The 18101-nt window shown below is 39.4% G+C and overlaps 3 protein-coding genes and 1 long non-coding RNA gene across 4 annotated transcripts; 1 reads left to right on the forward strand and 3 right to left on the reverse strand.

The window, feature by feature from the left end:
* Positions 1–255: 255 nt before the first annotated feature.
* LOC117630078 (L-type lectin-domain containing receptor kinase S.4-like) lies at positions 256–2872 on the reverse strand. The gene has a single exon (XM_034362816.1). It carries the CDS (start codon positions 2429–2431, stop codon positions 371–373), a length of 2061 nt encoding a protein of 686 aa, XP_034218707.1. The 5' UTR covers positions 2432–2872; the 3' UTR covers positions 256–370.
* A 1594-nt stretch (positions 2873–4466) lies between these two features.
* Positions 4467–7085, reverse strand: LOC117630079 (ribulose bisphosphate carboxylase/oxygenase activase, chloroplastic-like). The gene is made up of 7 exons (XM_034362817.1): positions 6772–7085; positions 6227–6543; positions 6031–6130; positions 5855–5940; positions 5218–5690; positions 4833–5114; positions 4467–4712 (listed from the first exon to the last, which is right to left on the reverse strand). Exons 1-7 carry the CDS (start codon positions 6817–6819, stop codon positions 4597–4599), a joined length of 1422 nt encoding a protein of 473 aa, XP_034218708.1. The 5' UTR covers positions 6820–7085; the 3' UTR covers positions 4467–4596.
* Positions 7086–12392: 5307 nt separating this feature from the next.
* On the forward strand, positions 12393–13558 carry LOC117632297. Its single transcript, XR_004586452.1, has 2 exons — positions 12393–12710; positions 13313–13558. It is a non-coding gene; the product is annotated as an uncharacterized LOC117632297 (long non-coding RNA).
* A 2099-nt stretch (positions 13559–15657) lies between these two features.
* Positions 15658–17523, reverse strand: LOC117632716. The gene is made up of 2 exons (XM_034366272.1): positions 16088–17523; positions 15658–15853 (listed from the first exon to the last, which is right to left on the reverse strand). The coding sequence occupies exons 1-2, from the start codon at positions 17483–17485 to the stop codon at positions 15743–15745; spliced, it is 1509 nt and encodes a 502-aa protein (XP_034222163.1). The 5' UTR covers positions 17486–17523; the 3' UTR covers positions 15658–15742.
* Between the last annotated feature and the right edge of the window lie 578 nt (positions 17524–18101).

Raw genomic sequence — 18101 nt, forward strand, 5'->3', positions numbered from 1 at the left:
TTAGTCTCTCGACATGTGTTTCTATGTGCATTTTGAATTTTTTTCCCCCTTAAATGAGACAAGGACGATACAAATTTATGCAATTCCTTGTTTTAATGGCATCATTTTTAAGGTTTTTTTTTTTTTCTTCTTTTCAATATAAAGGAAATTTAAGCTAAATATTTGAGAAGGCGAGAATCGAACTTTAATTTTTAATCTTACGTGAATAAATTCAATATTCAAGATATAATGGTTAGTAATTGAAAGACAAAGTAGTAATCTTTGGGTAATAATTTGCATGTCCTTTGTTTTTCTTTTGGTCTCAAACAGTATTTCCTCATCAAGGTTTCATATACGAAATTTGATCAGAAAAAGAAAAAAATAATAAAGACTAACTAGTTTGGCCGTGGAGAAGACAGAGAGGAGAAGTAGAAAGGGAAGCAAAACCAGCATCCATATCTTTATTAGAGGACAAGCTCATCTTATCAAACGAAGATGATGAAGCAAACGACTTCATCAGATCATCAAAGGCAGCCTCAGGATCACGATCACCCTTCCTCAACCTACGTGGGCCCCTCAAGTCCCCTGGAACTTCAATCTCACCGTCCAAGTACCTCACCACCATCCTCATGCTTGGCCGTTCGATCGGTCCATGGTTGGAACACATGAGCCCTAATTTCAACACCATCACCACCTCACCCTCGTCAAACTCCCCATTGAGCCTCCTGTCCACAACATCAAGCAGCCTGCCTTCTCTGTACATGTCCCAAACCCAGTCCACCAAAACCAGCTCCTCAGCCACTGCCTTGGGCTCAATGGGCCTTCTTCCACAGGCCACCTCAAGCAAAAGCGCGCCAAATGCATACACATCAGAGGCAGTGCTGGCCTTACCAGTCCTCGGCAGCTCTGGTGCTAAATAACCCAAAGTGCCCACAACCCTAGTTGTGGTGCTTGAAATTGAGCCATGTTCATGAAGCCTTGCAAGCCCAAAATCCCCAAGCCTTCCGTTTAGCTCATTGTCAAGCAAGACATTGCTTGCCTTCACGTCTCTGTGAATCACAACTTGTTCATAGCCTTCGTGTAAATAATGCAGAGCTGAAGCAACGCCCTTTATGATCTTAAACCTCTGTTCCCAGCTCAGTAGGGTTTTGGGCTCATCAAACAGGGCATTGTCCAAGCTCCCATTTTCCATGTAATCGTAGACAAGAAGAAGATCGCCTCTTCGTCGACACCAACCCAATAATTGAACCAAGTTTCTGTGCCGAAGACGACCTATGCTGGCGATTTCCGCAACGAATTCACGCAAACCCTGTTTTGAATCGTTCGAAATTCGCTTAACCGCGACTTGGGTTTTCGATTCTGGGAGTGTTCCTTTGTATACTTGACCGAACCCGCCTTGCCCAAGTAGCTCCTTGTCTCTAAATCCTTCTGTGGCTCTCTTCAATTCTTGGTAGGAGTATCTATGGGGGCCCAGCTCCAGCTCCCAGGACTCTATTGGGTCGGAGTTCTTGGTTTTCTTCACAAAGAGGTAAATGGCTACAGAGGTTGCAGACAGAGAAAGAGCAATGGCTGAAACTGATAGCCCAATTGTTAAAGATGGGTGCTTTTTCTTGGGTTGTGGAAGTGAAGGAAGAGAACCCAAGTCAAGAGCTCGAGCCTCTCCGTTGATCTTGAAGCTCCAGCCCGATATGTAGTGGGAGCTAGCAAGCAGACCCGTTGAAGCTGAAAACCCAACATACATAAACTCTTCAAGAATTGGCGAGAGATCTACGTGAAAGGAAAGAAGTGGGATTTTGGGTTTTGAAGAAGAAAGTGAAATTGTTACATTCACAAGATTTTGAGCCGAATAGTAGTCGATCCACGCTTGAATTGGTTTCCCACACTTGAGGTTGATGCTCTGTTTCGTAGCAGAGTCTTTGTAATAGGCAGCAGCAGCAGAGTCGTTTGAGCTTAAGCTGTTGATGTCGATGCCTACATGGTTATCGTTGATGTCTCCAAACTCAAAGTCTTGAACTGTGTCAAACTCAACTGCAAACATGTGGGTTGATAAGTTGCCAATCTCACTGCCATTGAGAAGACCAAGATATTGACTAGGCAGAGCTTTGAGATCTTTGGAGGGCGCTATCGTGAAGGCCAGGCCATGGCCTCCGAGTTTCGGGTACTCGGGGACTATGATGAAGGCAAAGGACGTAGAGAAAGAGAAGGCTTTGCCATTGGTTTTGTTCTTGAACTGAATTGGTGAAGTGTAAAAGGCATGACCCATTAGCCTACTGGTGTCGTTGGTCAATTTCAAGATGCCAATTTTTTCAATCTCTGCAACTCCGGTTAAGGTTAGGTTGGCAGCCACATCTTTGAAACCAGGATAGAAGAGCTCACTGACCTGAGATGAAGCTGGGAAACAGAGAAAAAGTAGAAGAAGAGAAACAGAGAACAACCTGAGAAGATTTCCCATGTGATGATGAGGTGACAAAATTGAAAGTTGGATCAAGAGGCTATGGAAGGAAGATTTTTCAATAGGGTTTGGTGGGATTGGAGTGTACAAATGAGATTTGGTGAAGATTTGAGAAAGAATGGTGGTTTCTTAGAGCAGTGAAGGATTAGTGGGAGACTAATTAATTGGTCACATGGGCCATTGGTTAGGCGTGAGAAAAGTGAGAGAGACAGAATGCAGCCTATGGATGGATCAATTTCTGTACAGGTAGAGAGCTACAGAAGATGGGCAAAAAGGAGACATGCTCTCTCAGTCTGAAAGAGTATGGGATGCTCACGAACATTGGAGAACAGAGAGGCTCTCAGCCTCCTTTTTATCCGGTGAACCGATCGGATAGGACATATTTTGTGACATTTGTCTGTTAATATCTCGTTCTTCACTCACAAAAACAGAAAATAAAAAAGGTGAATTTCAGTGTGTTTTGGCTTTTCCACTCTTTTTCCCTTCAAATTTGACAGACAATCAATGCTGAGGTGGGAACAAGAAGTTATCCATAATTGTAGGTATAGGGTGGATCTTGGGTGGGTTGGATAAGTTGGAGGGTTTAAACCAAATTTAACCCGAAACTCTTCACTCGAATCTTAATTCGAAAAATTATTAAGAACATCTAATACACTGATGAGCTGAAGTCTCAGTGATTGCAATGATTAACATTCTTTTAGATAATATATACCACAGTATCATTAATGCTTGCCTTAAATGAGAAAATCTGAGATTAGGAGATCAAAAAATTCTAATTTCTAATGATGTTCGTTTAACAGCAAGTTGGAAGGAATCTTAACTTTTAAACGTTAAGGGAGCATGCTTAATGCCATTTTAATGCCAGCCAATATGCAATTTCTTTAGTCATTACGCTTTCAAAGATGATTGAAGGTTAAAAACTACAATTTACAAAAGTTCAAACCCACTATCTCACTTTATATTTAAAAAATGTGGGCTAGGGATGTCACTTTACCTAGGAACACAACTGTGCATTATTCAAAGTCACAAACAAAAATGTGCTTATTAATTTAATCATAGTATTGGGAAAATTTCATTCTATGGGCCCTAAACAAGAGCAAGAAACTTCGTATGAAGGCAATAAACAAATCCTATGCGGCATGATGTGGAATTAAGATAGATTTAGTTTTCACTTCACGGGCACGTTATGATAATGAAGTTACGTCTAATTTTTAAAATTCTTTTAGTTAAAAAGAATTACAAAAACACGGACCGAATTGTTATTGCACTCGACATTTGACATTTTAAATAAAAACACTTTCAAACGGGCTCTTAGTTTTCATTTTATGCACATATCATGATGATGAAGTTGTGTCTTATTTTTGGAGTTTTTCATAAATAGACCTCTCAAAACTTCCGTTTGTAGTAAAAGATATGGAACGGACCGAAATGTTAAAAAAATTATTGCACTGTAGATGAGGGGCTGTTTTGTTTTCTAGAAATTGATTCTTTATGTGAGAGTCAAAATTAAAAGGCACAATGATTCCATGCTGGCTTTATGGAAAGCTACATGTCGAAGAATTCAAATTGGATTAAAAGAACGTCCACTTGGTCTGTGATGAGATATAAATTATAATGCAGCCACACATGCCAAGACGATTGCTGAGTCCGCAAATTCTTGTAGCTTTTGTCTTGTGGGCACAGGGCCCCTGCACATTTGGTTGTATTGAGACACACATTACGACGCTTCCAACTGCTATAGAAACAGATACAGGTAGGTTTCATTCGGACACAATTAGACTTCACCATGTGCTTTTTCTCTTACAATCTGAAGGCATCATTTGGCTGTTGCAGATGTACTTCTAATTTTGTTTTTGGTTTTATTTTTTCCTTTTTCATCTTGGCTGTAATGTGAAGCCTGGCATTATTTTACATGATTTTTCGGCTTGAATTCCAATTAGCTGCTCATATTTTCTGTTTTGGAAAGCAGAATTTTTCTATTTTCATAGCATTTGACTCTTTTTCATTAGCTTGCTTGAAAAAACTAACAGATACATAAGGTTCAATTGGGCTGGTATATATTTACCTGGCTAAACTCATGAGAATGGCTGGACAAGCACATTGCAATGACACAATGAAGACCACCACATTCTAATACAGATTCTCAAATTCCTACTAGAAAAGGTCTAAAATTGGTACAGGCAGCTCCCGTTGTCGCTCCTCGCAGTTGGATCATAGTTTGCTGCAGATGGATCGGTGCAACCTTCAGGGACAGGCAGGTTAACCTGTTGGGCTGCTTTCCCTGCATCCAAACAATTATTAAAAGCTATAAGAATTTTTCTTCTCAAGTTGGTTTTTCCATTTACAATCCTAAAGCCAGATGCAACCCTATCATCAAGGCCTTTAGGATCAAGAGTCTAACCATAGAAATTTCCACTCTTGATGGCATCATCGTTGGCGTCTCCTAGAGCCGCCTCTTTCAAGTACTTTTCAGACAATTGGACTCTCTTCACATTGTCCTGCTCTTGCACAAGCAAGTTTCCATACTCAAGCAGCTTCGCAAGAGTCATCTTCGGTTGATTGAAAGTCGGAGGACCCTCTTTTGAGTTCACAAGCCTCTTACCAATACTTTCTACCCCCACACTGGCGACCCATTTCCTCACTTCTTCATCATAAACTCTGGCCCTTATAGCACCAAAGAAGTCTGCACACAAACACAATTGTATTAGTCAATCTCTTGTTTGTGGTTCAAGTTACAATGCCTCATGTCCCATATTCATGTTAGAGATTAAGGCACAAAAACTTACCAATGGACTGACCAGGGAAAGTGTCAACAAGCTTGACAATGTCATCACTAGGAATATTGTCAGCCCGGAAAATCCCTGTGCACACGCCAATGCAGTCTTCGCGAGTAGGCGCCCAGTAGAACTTTTCCATACGTCCATCACGGATGAGAGGGGCATACAATGTGGAGAAGTCATTACCGGTGACTATGATGGGAACTCGGGGATTCTCCTGCTTGTTGTACATGCCAGGGAGTTGAACATTGGTTGGGTTGTCAGCAATGTTCATCAGGGTAGCATTCACCATTTGATTGTTGACAGTGTATTGAGTAGTTCCACCAAGTCTTCCAGCTCCTGCATCTAGATCATTGATGAAGAGGCAGCACATTTTGCCCTTGCTGATGATGTCTGCTGCCTCACGGTACCTTTGCCTGATCAGTTTTGCTGGCTCTCCAGCATTTCCACTTTCCAATTCTCCAGCACTCATCATAATAGGGCTGAGAATTCATTGTCATTCTTAGATATTTTACTATAAAATCATCTGAACTCAACTCTTTTCTAAATTCAGCAATGTTCATAAAGGTAACAGATTTTCAATTGGCTGCTAAAGTTCTCAATTTATAACCAAAAAGAAAGAAGGGCACAAAAAATGTATACTCACTTGATTCCCATTTTGGCAAAGACAAGCTCACATTGGAATGACTTTCCTTGACCTTTGCCTCCCCATACACCCAAAATAAGAGGAACCTGTTCCACATTTTTTAAGCATCCCAATCAATTAACCAATATCTATAACCTACCCAGAAGAATTGGAGTTTTGATCAAAATTTAACAAACCTTAATGTTTGGCAGGTTCAAAAAGTTCTTAGTAATGTGAACAACAAGTTTGTCCATGAAAGCTGGAGCAATGTAGTAGCCATCCATAATGTTGTCCAATCTGAAACAGAACATGAAACATTAACTATGCTATGACTTTACATGGGATCAAATTCATTTGAAATTTTGACTTTGAAAACTTGAAAAGTATACTTACTGGCGAAGACCAGTGCTGATGTAATCATAGGAGCTCATGACAGCATAGTGGGTCCCGCTACCCATAGGGGCTTGGAAGAGAGTGTCCACCATGCCCTTTCCTCTGGTGATGTCCTGCTGGTCATCTGAAGTGTCAAAGGCAAGCCCTCCCCACCTGTCTTTTGAGGTCTGCTTTTCCTCATCATATTCTGCAGAAACCTTGAAATTCCCAGATGAAATCTTTAGGTGCGTGATCTTGGAGGTGGCCTTCTTCAGGCTGTTGCCTAAGAAGGCAGAGCTTGGATAGGAAGTTGCAGCACCTGAGCCATTTAACTTCAACTGCACCAATAACACTCCACTTTTCAGAGTAAATCAAACAGACCCAGTAAAGGACAAAAACCTCTATCACAACTTAAAATCATATAATTCAAACAAGAAATTGCAGAAAAAGAAAGAAAGTTTGTTCTACCAAATGAACAGACACAAAATGAAAGAGAGACGATCAAAACAATGGTAAAGTTTACAAATTGATGATTTAATCCATGAAAGAAGTTCATATTAATTTACCGGTGCTCTGTTAACAGCCGCGATGATTTCTGAGATTGAAGCAGCCATTGATTGCACAAGTCAAAAGCTTGCAATCAAATGAAGGGTGGAAATATTTGAAGGAACAAGATGAAGTCTTTAAACAGAAATAAAATAGAACTAAAACTGTTGTCGAGCGTTGTCTCTTGGGAAGGAGAGAAAGGCAGGGGAGAAGAATTTATAGGAGCGAGAGAGGTTTTGGAGTGAAAGTGAAATGAAAATGGAAATCAAGGGAATCGGCTTACGAATTTCCAACGGCCACACAAATGGCGATTGGCGGTATTACGTTGCTCACTGTATCCTGGTGAGGTAATGGACGTTGGTTTTGGACATGTGGGTGTATCTGCAATCGTGCTCTCTATTTTAGGAGCTTTCTATAAAAATTTAACTCTAATCATATTCTTTAGTTTAAGAAGTCATAAATACTATAACTCTTTTTCAATTAATCAATCTCAATAAAAAAATAATTAGCACTAATTAAAGACTTTAAAAGCTCATAAAATAAAACAGTATTAAATTATAGGGAGCCACAAGAAGTCATTTCTCTCTTTTCAGATTTAGGAGCTCCTAGAAGACTCCCTATTTTAGAAGGTGCATAAGGAGCATGGTTCGAGTTGTATTTTTTTAATTCCTCCCTAAAATTTATCTAATAAAGTAGTTTTGAGAGCCCACTGTAAATGCTCTTATGAACTACATTAGTTTGCTTGGAAATAGAATGAAGACTTCTGGACTTTTTATAATAAAAACAAAATAGAGGGTTCTAGGAACTCATTTGGATTTGAGGTTAGGGTTTAAGCTTATTTGTTCTCCACATATTAGTTTAGTTTCTTCAATTGTATAGGATTATTATTCCTTTTCTTGATTTACAAATCATATTGGAGGAGAAGGAATTGAACGCATGACATTGGATTTAAAAAAAAAAAAAAAGGGTTCTTAATTTACTTGATTTGCCAATACTATATATATAGAGTGCTGCTATATATTTTTACCTCATTGTCTTATTTTTCCACCCCCTATGTAAATTTGAAAAAACTCAAACTTATCTTTCCACCTACTATTATTCCTAAAATACCCTTTAATTGTATTTTCATATTTGCCATTACAATAAAAAAAAATCAATAAAAAACAATAAAAAATTTCTTCACTCAGCTCATCCCCACCCCAAGTTGCCCCTGCCCCCCGTGCGCAACCTCCTTCTCTGGTGAAAACCCAACAGTTAATATCATGACCATCACACCCACATCCACCTATCCTTCTCCCATCTGCAGCCATCCCTGGCACCAATTTGATTTTCCCACTGCAAACCTCACTCATCCTTCACTAGACAAAACCCAAAATGAATAGATATATATCACTCTAACGCCACCAAGGCCAAAGTACAAAGCATTCAAAAGATGAATTTTCATATGGAGGTGCTATGCCCCAGCTAAGAGAAATTCTCCACAAAGCATTACAATTAAGGTCCAGGAAGACCATCCGAAACCAACACCTAAACTAGTGACAGAGGTGGCTGTACAGCCCTCTAAATTGATTGGAGATGGGTGTGGGTTTTGATTATTATAAAATAAAATAAAAAGCAATAAAAGAAAATATGGGTGTGAGTGTAACACCCCGACTCCAAAAAATTAATGTCTATTTTAATTAATTTAAAATAAAGAATTTACCTTTGGGGTATGGGTAAATTGGTCATTTTCTTATCCGAAAGGATTTTTGGACCACGAATGGTATTTTTGGGTAGGTGGTACTGAGACGAATTCGTAAACACGCGGTAGGCTTGAATTGGAGTTGTAACGAAAAAGTTACGATCAAAACATTATCAGTGGCAAACTTGTAAATATTTCAAAAAATTTGGTAAAAATCAGATTTTTCACCTCAGCTCTCTCTCTCCTCGCGCGCGCTTGACACTCTTTCTCTCCTCAGTCTCTCTCTCTCTCTCTCTCTCTCTCTCTCTCTCTCTCTCTCTCTCTCTCTCCGACACCGACTCTTTCTCACTTCGGTTCTCTCTGCACCGGCCACGGCCAGGCACGCCACCAGTCCCGATCGATTCCCCTCGACGTCCCGATCAAGTCTAGTCGGTTTTCCCCGTCGGAAATCACGAACTCCAGCCACAAGCTCTACTAGTTTGAACCGGAGGTTTCCCGTCGTCGCGCCGCCGCCTCCGCCGCCCAAACCCGGTGAGTGAGGTATGGTTTCTCATTCATTTTCCGAGTTCTAGCTGACTGTTGTATAGGTTTGGACCGATTCGTTGTCTAGAAAATCGATTAGAAAACCTAGGTTTTGGCCGAATTTCAAAGTGAAATTCAGGCCAGTTGCCTCCCGAATTGGACCTTCTCGTGGTGGAATGAAGTGATCCTGACCTTGAGTAGAAGCTAGGATAGGAAGGGTGAGCTCGGGTGTGGAGTTTTTCCGTCACCGGAATTTCTCTACACACCCACATGCTGACGGCGATTGTGGCGGCGCGTAGGCGAGGCTGGTGAAGCTGCAATTTAACCCGATGAGATCCTTAGGTTGTCACGAGCGCATAGGAATTCGCGGATCTCAATTCGGATGTCGTTTGACTATCGAATGGATTTTCGCATATTGTGCGTTATCCGGGTTCGATAGGTTCCGACCGTTAGATCTTTTCCGAATTAAATTATATTGTTCTAGGTATTCCTAGGACCGTATGGGACTTCACGGATTATGAATTGAAGCCCCGGATGTTCCGATTCAATAATATAAAGTTTGCAGGTAAGCGATAACCGTAAAATCATGAATGATTCCTAAACCTGTAATCGGACCTTAGGACACCTTCTTCAACGTGCACGTATTGGGAATTTGGAGATTTAAGCTTTTAAATTGTGATTTCCACTTCGACGTAATTTTATATTAATTAACGGTTCGTATCTCGAAATAGGTGTTTCGACTGCACGTACTCAGCAGGCAGGACCCTCACGTGGTCAAGCAGCGTGGGAATATTTGTGAGTGGACTTTGTTTTCAATCATATGCATGGTTTTATTGATGAAAGATTTTTGCATAATGTTTTAATGGCTTATTGAATATATTATATTCATGAGTTGAATATGATGTTTGTATAGCGCTTGGCAATATATTGTGAGTTTGGCATTGTGGGTATTGAGAGTGCATTTTATAAGGGTTGTGGGGAAGTATATTTATATATATTCTCTATAGACGAGATTCTTTGCTTGTTGAAGGGTGTTGTGGAAGAACTTGATTTTGAGAGAAGTTGTATGATTTCACTATGTAAGTACCTTTCCCAGTTATTAGACTTTCCACACGTGGTGTTGGATGTTCCGGCGTGCGGAAAGAATAGGTTATCAGTCTCACTCGCGGCGTTGGATGTTCCGGCGTATGGAAAGACTCTGTATGGTGTTTAGGGTCATCACCATGACGTTGGATGTTCCCGTGTGTTGATGATCTAGTCTGCGCACGTAGGACATAGCTTGGGAGCTACACATGACGTTGGATGTTCCGGTGTGGGAGCTTTGGATTTTTGTCCCCCGGTTGGACCGCTCATCCCAACACGCAGGATAGCACCTAGAAATCCTGCGGACTAGTCAAACAATCCCCCAGTTGGATTGTTTCCCCGGTACCTAGGTGGTGTGATGAGTATATCGTATAGCTATTTATAGTTATATTTATTTATATATATGTATATTTATATGTATACGTATAGTTGAGTGAGTGAAGAATTAGATTTTTTCGGTGGTTTGACAGAAGTTGTAATATTGAGAGAATGAGGTTCTTTTTGAAGGAGATAACTGGTGTTTTCGAAGAGTTTTAATGAATCATGTTTTGAGTAATTAAATATTGAATTGTGAACCCACTACAAAAAAAAGGTTCATTACCAACCAACGTTTTCCGAGGGCCCCTAATTTCCCTCGGTAAAAGTGTTTTTTCCAACGAAAAATTGTTGTCCGTTGGAAATATGTTATGGTGCTGGAATTTATTTCCGACAAAGGAACGGCCCTTGAAAAAAGTCTTTATGGTCGTCGGAAATGTAATTTATTTGGCGGGAAAACTTGGCTCCAACTTTATTAACGACAAACAATTTGTTTGTCGGAAATGAGATGATTATTTCCGAGGGGCTTCTCATGCCGTTGGAATTGTTTGACTATTTCCGAGGAGAAATATGGTCGCTTGGTAATGCCGTTATATTTACGAGGAGAATTAGCGGTCGTCAAAAATGACTCTTAAAATAATCATAACAAATTAAATACCTGCCAACCCGCTAAAGAATGAAAGAAAATGGAGAATTCAACACACAAACAAGGGGTTTCGAACTCGTGCCACTTTCATTCCTTTCCAAGGCTTTATCCACTATGCTACATACAAGTTTGTGATTATATGCTATACTATGTGATATTTATAATGTTTCTACAAGCTGTTTTTAAAAAAAAGTAGAATTTCACAAGTCTTTTTCTTCCTTTTTTTTTTTTCCCTAATTAAGTGGTCGAGGTGAAAAGCCATAAAACAGGGTGTGTAGCTCGAGGTGGAAAGCCAGAAAACATGAAGCGGAAATCACGAAGTTTTAAAACACCTACTTTTGTTATATGAAAATAGACATCTCAATGAACCTTTGAAAACTTGTTTCATGTAAATCATAGTTAAATTGAATTTATGGTAACTTTTTCAAATTAGTGTTATGCTGTAGAAAAATAGAAAAGTCTGTAACTTAGTCTATTTCGAATTCAATGTTTGACATGATTCCTTAACGTCGAATTGAACGAATTTTTTATATGATGAAGTTCTATATGTCTAGTTATGATATGGAAAGTTTTACATTGTTTTGAATTAAACTGAATGTTTAGTTAGCAGCACTGAGTCGTGAGTGATGCCATGGCACTGAGCGTGTAAAGTGCGGCATCTATCGCAAGTGTGGGGCATCACCTTATTGTGAAATCCCATGAAGTACAGGTGCTAAGAGCTTAGTTGGTTGCAGAGCGGAATTTGTTGAAGAATGGCAGCGTGTTATAAGGAGTTTGAAGAAGGAGAGAGCAAAGACAGTGGAGACGAATCAACATCAGTTTGAAATATTGTAAGAAGAAAATCAAAAGCTGTTGAAGATGGTAGATTTTGTTGTTGTTGTTGTTGTTTTAAATGAATGTAGTCCCATATTTTCTCTTTTTTTTTTTAATGTGAAATAAACAAATATATATATATATATATTTTTTATTTTTTATTTTTTTATTTAAATTTTTTTTTATTAGTGTATGTTTCTGATTTTAAATTTATTTATTATATTTTTTTGAATTTGGGGATTGGTGAGGGGAGGAACTCTTTCATTTTTCATTGACCGCCAAATAACTCCAGCCAAAACTCAAATTTCCCCGTTCTTCTCCAGCCAAAGTGAAAAATGGGCAATTTCGAAAACCTAGCAGCCGCCCAACACTCACTCTTCCTCTGCGTTTCTCTCTCATCTCATCCATCTTCGTCTGCCTCTCACTGCCTCTGTCTCTCTCTCACAATCTCCCCCTCTCTGTCTCTCTCACGATCTCACCTCTTTCTCAATTAGTTAGATTTCAGTTCTCTTTTTCAAGGAACGATCTCACCTCGCATCTTCAGCCACCTGCTTCTCTCTCTCTCTCTCTCTCTCTCTCTCAACCTCATCTTCTTCTCCGCATCTTCATCTGCCTCTCTATGTCTCTGTCTCTCTCGCACGATCTCACCCTCTCCGTCTCTCTCATGATCTCACCTCTGTCTCAATTAGTTAGATTTCAGTTCTCTTTTTCATGTCTCTGGTTTTTTTTGTTTGTTGTTGGTATAAATGATCATGTGGATTTTGGGTATTTCGAAATTGTCTTTCGATTTTCAAGGCATGTGGTGTTTCCTTTTGAATCTAACGATAAATTGAATTTGTGCAGGTGTTTTCTATGGCTCAAGGGAACAACAATTGGATTTTGGGTTAATTGATTTCTAGGTATGTTCTTCTTTTCCAGATTGGTAGTATTTGGTTGACTTTCATCAGGAAAAATACATCTGCATTTATTTCCCCTTCTCTGTTGGCCTGGGTTGCTGTTCTGTTTTCCTGGGGCTGTTTGTTTCTCTTGCAAAGGTTTGGTTTCATGTATTCCTCTTATTTGTGTTCTCAGATTTGGTGAACATATGTAATTAGCTTTTATATGCCAATCACTTTGTGCTCCATTTCTTGAACTATGCTGCCACTGTATTGCAAATGTTAAACTGCTTCTTTGTGCGTAACTTGTAGAGGAACTGAATTTAGCATTCAAATCTTAAACTTGCCTATGCCATTGAAACGTTATTAGTTGGATTTGATAGACTTTGCTTAGGTTAACACGCTCAATGACTTTCATTCTTCATCATTCTCTTAAGGCCTGTGTATTGTTTGTTATCTGGGTATTGGCTTAATATTTGTACAACATAGCTTCTTGAGTTCTTTTAGCTTCTGGTAATTTGGGTATGAGGTTTGTATCACCCAAGTAACATGAAAATCCTTTCTTTCAAAGTACTGGAGGCCTATTAACATGAAATTCTTTTTTGCTTTTTTGAAAATCCTTGCAGCAATAGAGAAGCAGCAGTGTCAATCAAGTTGAATGACTCGCCACAATTAGAGAAGCATCTTTTTTTTCCTCGTGTGGAGACCCGTACCTTGCCCACCTCTTCAATGACTTAAAGATGAACTATTATCTTAACATAGAAGCACCATAAGAGTTTAGATTTACTTTGGGATATTGAAAATGTTTACTAATGATATAGGATTGTAATGAGTTTTTGGAATTTATTATATTGGTCTTTTATTAATGATAATATATATTATTTTTGGGACAACAATTTCTCATTGGAATTTTTTTTTTCTTTTACAAAATATTCATATATTATGACAACTTTTTACTCTTGATAATTGCTCTAAATGTAGTCGGAAAAATATTTTTTCGACACACTTCCATGTTGGAAATGCACAATTCCGACAAATTATATTGATCACAAATAGTAATTTAGGGTTAGAAATACTATTTTTGACAAATAGCCATTGGTCGAAAATATAGTGTTGCAAAACAAAAGATCTCGATAAAAAAACTATTTTCGATAGTTGCATAAGTATTTGCGACCGGATTTCTGGTTGGAAATGAATTTGTAGGGTCGTTTTGAAAACTTATTTCCGATGGAAATTTAAGCAATATTGACGGAACATGGCCGTTGGAAATACATTATTTCCGACGAAGTGGTGGGAAAAAAACTATTTCCAACCGTCGTTTTTCCGACGACTTCCGACGATAATTTGCCATCGAAAAAGGGTATTTCTGACGGCAAAAGACCTTTTTCAACCACAAACCGCCCTCGCTAAAGGCATTCAGTTTTGTAGTGACCTGCATGACTTGAGCATTATTTTTACATGGCGGGGTTACTATATTGTTTTTAACTGCAAATCTGGTTTTTGTCCACTTACATGTTTTCTGTTTTGCGCCCCCCAGCCAGTAGTCGCTCCAGGAAGCGTGCAAGTGGTGTACGAGGCTCGAACTGTGAATCTTTCTAGTTAGGAACTGAGTAATTTCTTCTACTCAACTGTTCTTGTAATTTAAATTCAGTAGATGCTCTGTATCGCCCATAGTAGATTTTACTTGTGAGGCCGGAGGCCATTCTAGTATGATTTGTAGAATTATGAAAGCATGATGCTGGTTGAGATTTTTATTTTATGTATGTTGCATGTTGATTAATTTTTGCTAGGCTTGCTTAAATTAAAGGGGAGACTCTGCCAAAATTTCGGTAGAAAGTCTCAGTTTCTTAGTAAGTGGGCCCGGCATCGGGAAGATGTCGGAACAAAGACGGAGTCCACTTCGGTTTCCGTGAAATTCCGGGGCGGGTCTTGTCAGTGAGTGCATGTGAGAGAGAAAGTTGTAAATTTATCCTCAAAAGTCATTTTACAATGAGGTAAATTTGTTATTAAAATTTTGAAAATAAAGTGGGTGGAAAAGTAAGATAGGTGGATGGAAATAGCAGCACTATATATATATATATATATATATATATATATATATATATAAACGATATTAGGGGACTGAGTTTTTTCACACACACACACTGTTAAATGTGCCATGAAGTTCAAATATGAGACAATTAGTCTACAAGTTAAAACCATTGGACTAGACCTCGTTGGTTGAGTTACTAGCACCTTGCTTGTACATGATTCTTATTCCTACCTGGAGGATTGGCTCATTTTCGGACTTATATGTCAGCACAAATTGACGTGTGTGTATTTTTTTATGCTGTGATTTGCATGAAGTCACAAAACAATATTCTTCCTCAATTGTTTTTAAAATAAAAAACAATTTAAATGTGTGATTCGATAGGTGCAAGATGAACAAATTTTTGAAGCCCATTACTTTTCTTGCTTTCTACACTAATCACTAGCCACAAAAATGAAAAATCTTCAGTCACAGCCATCAAACTACCATTGTGGCATGGATATGGAAACAATATGTAGAAGTCGAGAAACTTCTGGTGTGAAACACCAATAAATCTTTTTGTCCCATTTGGCATGGATAGGACTTGTCATGATCCGAGCCCAAGACATCTCATTTTCATCATCCCTATCTTTAATTGGGGATAAAATTGTTGCCGAAATCTCCCCATCTTCATTTGTTGCTTGATGGATCTTGGTTCACATTGGGTGAGGTTTTCTTCTTTGGCACAATGGAGGGCCAATAGGCCGAAGCCCCAAAAAAGCAAATCCAAATTGAACTGGCCAGCTCAAACTTCAAACCATATAATTCTAGCTATAATTTATTTAAACACTACAAAATAATTCTGTGAGGACTGAGAATATATAGCTATAGCTTTTAACATAGTTTGATCATCCTATCCATATATATTTAGCAATTGATACACGCATGCTTCTTCTTTTTTTGTTGGAACCCTCCAAAACTAGTACGTATTGACTCCAATCAGAGCTTGCCACTTTCAGGATCGATTGTTCTTAGATGCTCTATTTTCCTACTGAGGAGTGACACTCTCAAAGCGCTTGCAGCCTCTAATTTGGACATGAACAACGGTGTCAGCTCCATCTGTGCCATTGATGATCTCGCAGCATTGTCTACGTGGTGCCTGCACATTCCATCGTCATTTCCCAAAACATATGTTAGGCACACACACTTATAGTCAACCTTAATTAATTCCACATAACCAAACATTGCAAGATATTTAGACACCAATAAAATTGTGCCAAAACACGTTTTTATAATTTAATGACCATGAGAAGACTCACTTTAGAAATCAACTACGCCACCTAATTTTCCAAGAAAAAAATTCAAGCTAGTGAAAGAGATATATTTCCTTTACCTTATTCCACAAGTCAGGGTTGAATTTGGGAGCTGAGACGTTGAAAAATTGAACTGCCACAGCAGTGTAGTTACATCTAGGACAATCTTTTTCCTCTTTTCCCATATTGTACCTCTTGTAACCAGTCAAGGTCTTACCCCCACCAACACTCTCAACCCGATCCAACATAAAAACAACGGGTCTCTCACACATGTCTGAACTGATGGGTTGAGTATTAAATGTGAACGGACCAGTGTCCCAACTCCTCCACGTCTGAAACGTCCCTACCGCCGTTTCTAACTTCTTAGCAGTCACCAGAAACGGATAAAACTGCACAGTGTAACCCCAAGACACCGAAACAGACCAATTACGATTCAAGTCATAACAAAAACTTTGCTGCAGGATCCGACTTGGATCCACTTCATACCCGCTGACCAACTTTTCCACCGAGTCAATCTGAGTTAGGTTTGGAAATATTGACTCGAAATAGTCAAAATGGTGGAGTGACACTAGTGGGGCCAGCGGGTGTGCCGCTAGCAAACCATACGGGCTTCCACGTATATCGAGCTGGTGGAACCCGAGTTCTTTTGTTACGGGCACTCCGATCTCGCTCAAACAACCCTGAATTTTTTGATCTGAGCCGTAGAATTTATCATACCGATCGATGCACCCATCTAAGATCTTAACAAGCTCAGCAGCCAATGGATAACTAATAGCAAACCCGCCTCCGCCGTAGGCCATAGTGTACGAGTGTATCACATCTTGTTCCACGCTCTCCGAGTTCCCGCCAATATAATACATCTGATTGTGATCGTATTTCGCTAACACCGAAACTAAGTTATCGTTGAAAAACACCGTATCATCATCTCCCATAACGAACCACCTCACGTTTGGCAACCCCAACTCGAAGCTTTCCTTTACGATTCTGGCTATGCGAACCGCGGACCGGGAACCGTACCAGCAGGAGTATTTGAACCGTGACGTGTCCTCGGAGACTTTGTACGGCGGGACCGTCTCTGTCCACGTCATGTTGGGGAAGGGTTTTTCGTCAAACCAGACGAACCCGCGGGTGACATTAGGCTTCCACCACAGCTCGGTGTAGTTTCGGCGTTTGTTCCATGACTTCACCGAGCCTGCGATGCCAAACAAAATGTGGGATATATTTGTCTGTTCGTGACCTTCGATTGAGACGCTGCCGTTTTGGTTAAAGTTGGTGACTCTGTTAATATGGAGTTGGGGGAGATGCGAGTAATTTGAGAAAGCAAAGTAGAGGATGAGAGAGATGGAAGTGACGGAGCAAAGAGCCAGAGTGAATTGAATGGTGAGAGAGAAGACATCTATGGCTTTGATTGTGGGGGAGACTAGGAACTTCCATAAATTAAAAGGATGGTCGTGAAGGGTTTTTCTTGTACATGACATAATTAATATGGAAAATTTACTCTGAAAATAATTTTCTGGGAAATCATGAAAAGGAAGAGGAGGAGGAGGAGAAGGATATGGGTTTTGAAATATATGAAGGTTGAAGGGAGAACATGGACTTGGAGGCAGGTCCTACTTTGATGCCACGTCTGGTTTCTAACTTGACGTACCCTGCCGGGTACGTGCATTTACTTTAGTCACTCTTGAGACTTGACTCTTTTCATATATACATTTTTATGTTAATTTATCAATCTCGACTCTTTTGATAATTCCTCAAAATATTGATCAAGAAAAAGAAATCTTGAAGAGATTATGCCGAAAAACAGTGATGGTATACTTTGAGTTAAAGTGGCGATCAGAAATATTTCCTAAATTTTATTACTATAATCACTACTAAAAAAAAAGGCTCAAAAGAGACTGAGTGCTATCAGTCCCTTTTGGCTTCTTTAGGAACTGAAAATAGTCCCTATTGTACTATATATATATATATATCAGTGTCTTTTAAAAGAGTCCTCTATTGATACTATGTCACTGATTATAAAAATCAGTGCCTAATTTTTGCAGTGGGTTGCACATTACTAGCACCCAATACGCGTACATCACTCCCAAATACATC

Source organism: Prunus dulcis, chromosome 6, assembly GCF_902201215.1.
Source record: "Prunus dulcis chromosome 6, ALMONDv2, whole genome shotgun sequence".
NCBI lineage: Eukaryota > Viridiplantae > Streptophyta > Magnoliopsida > Rosales > Rosaceae > Prunus > Prunus dulcis.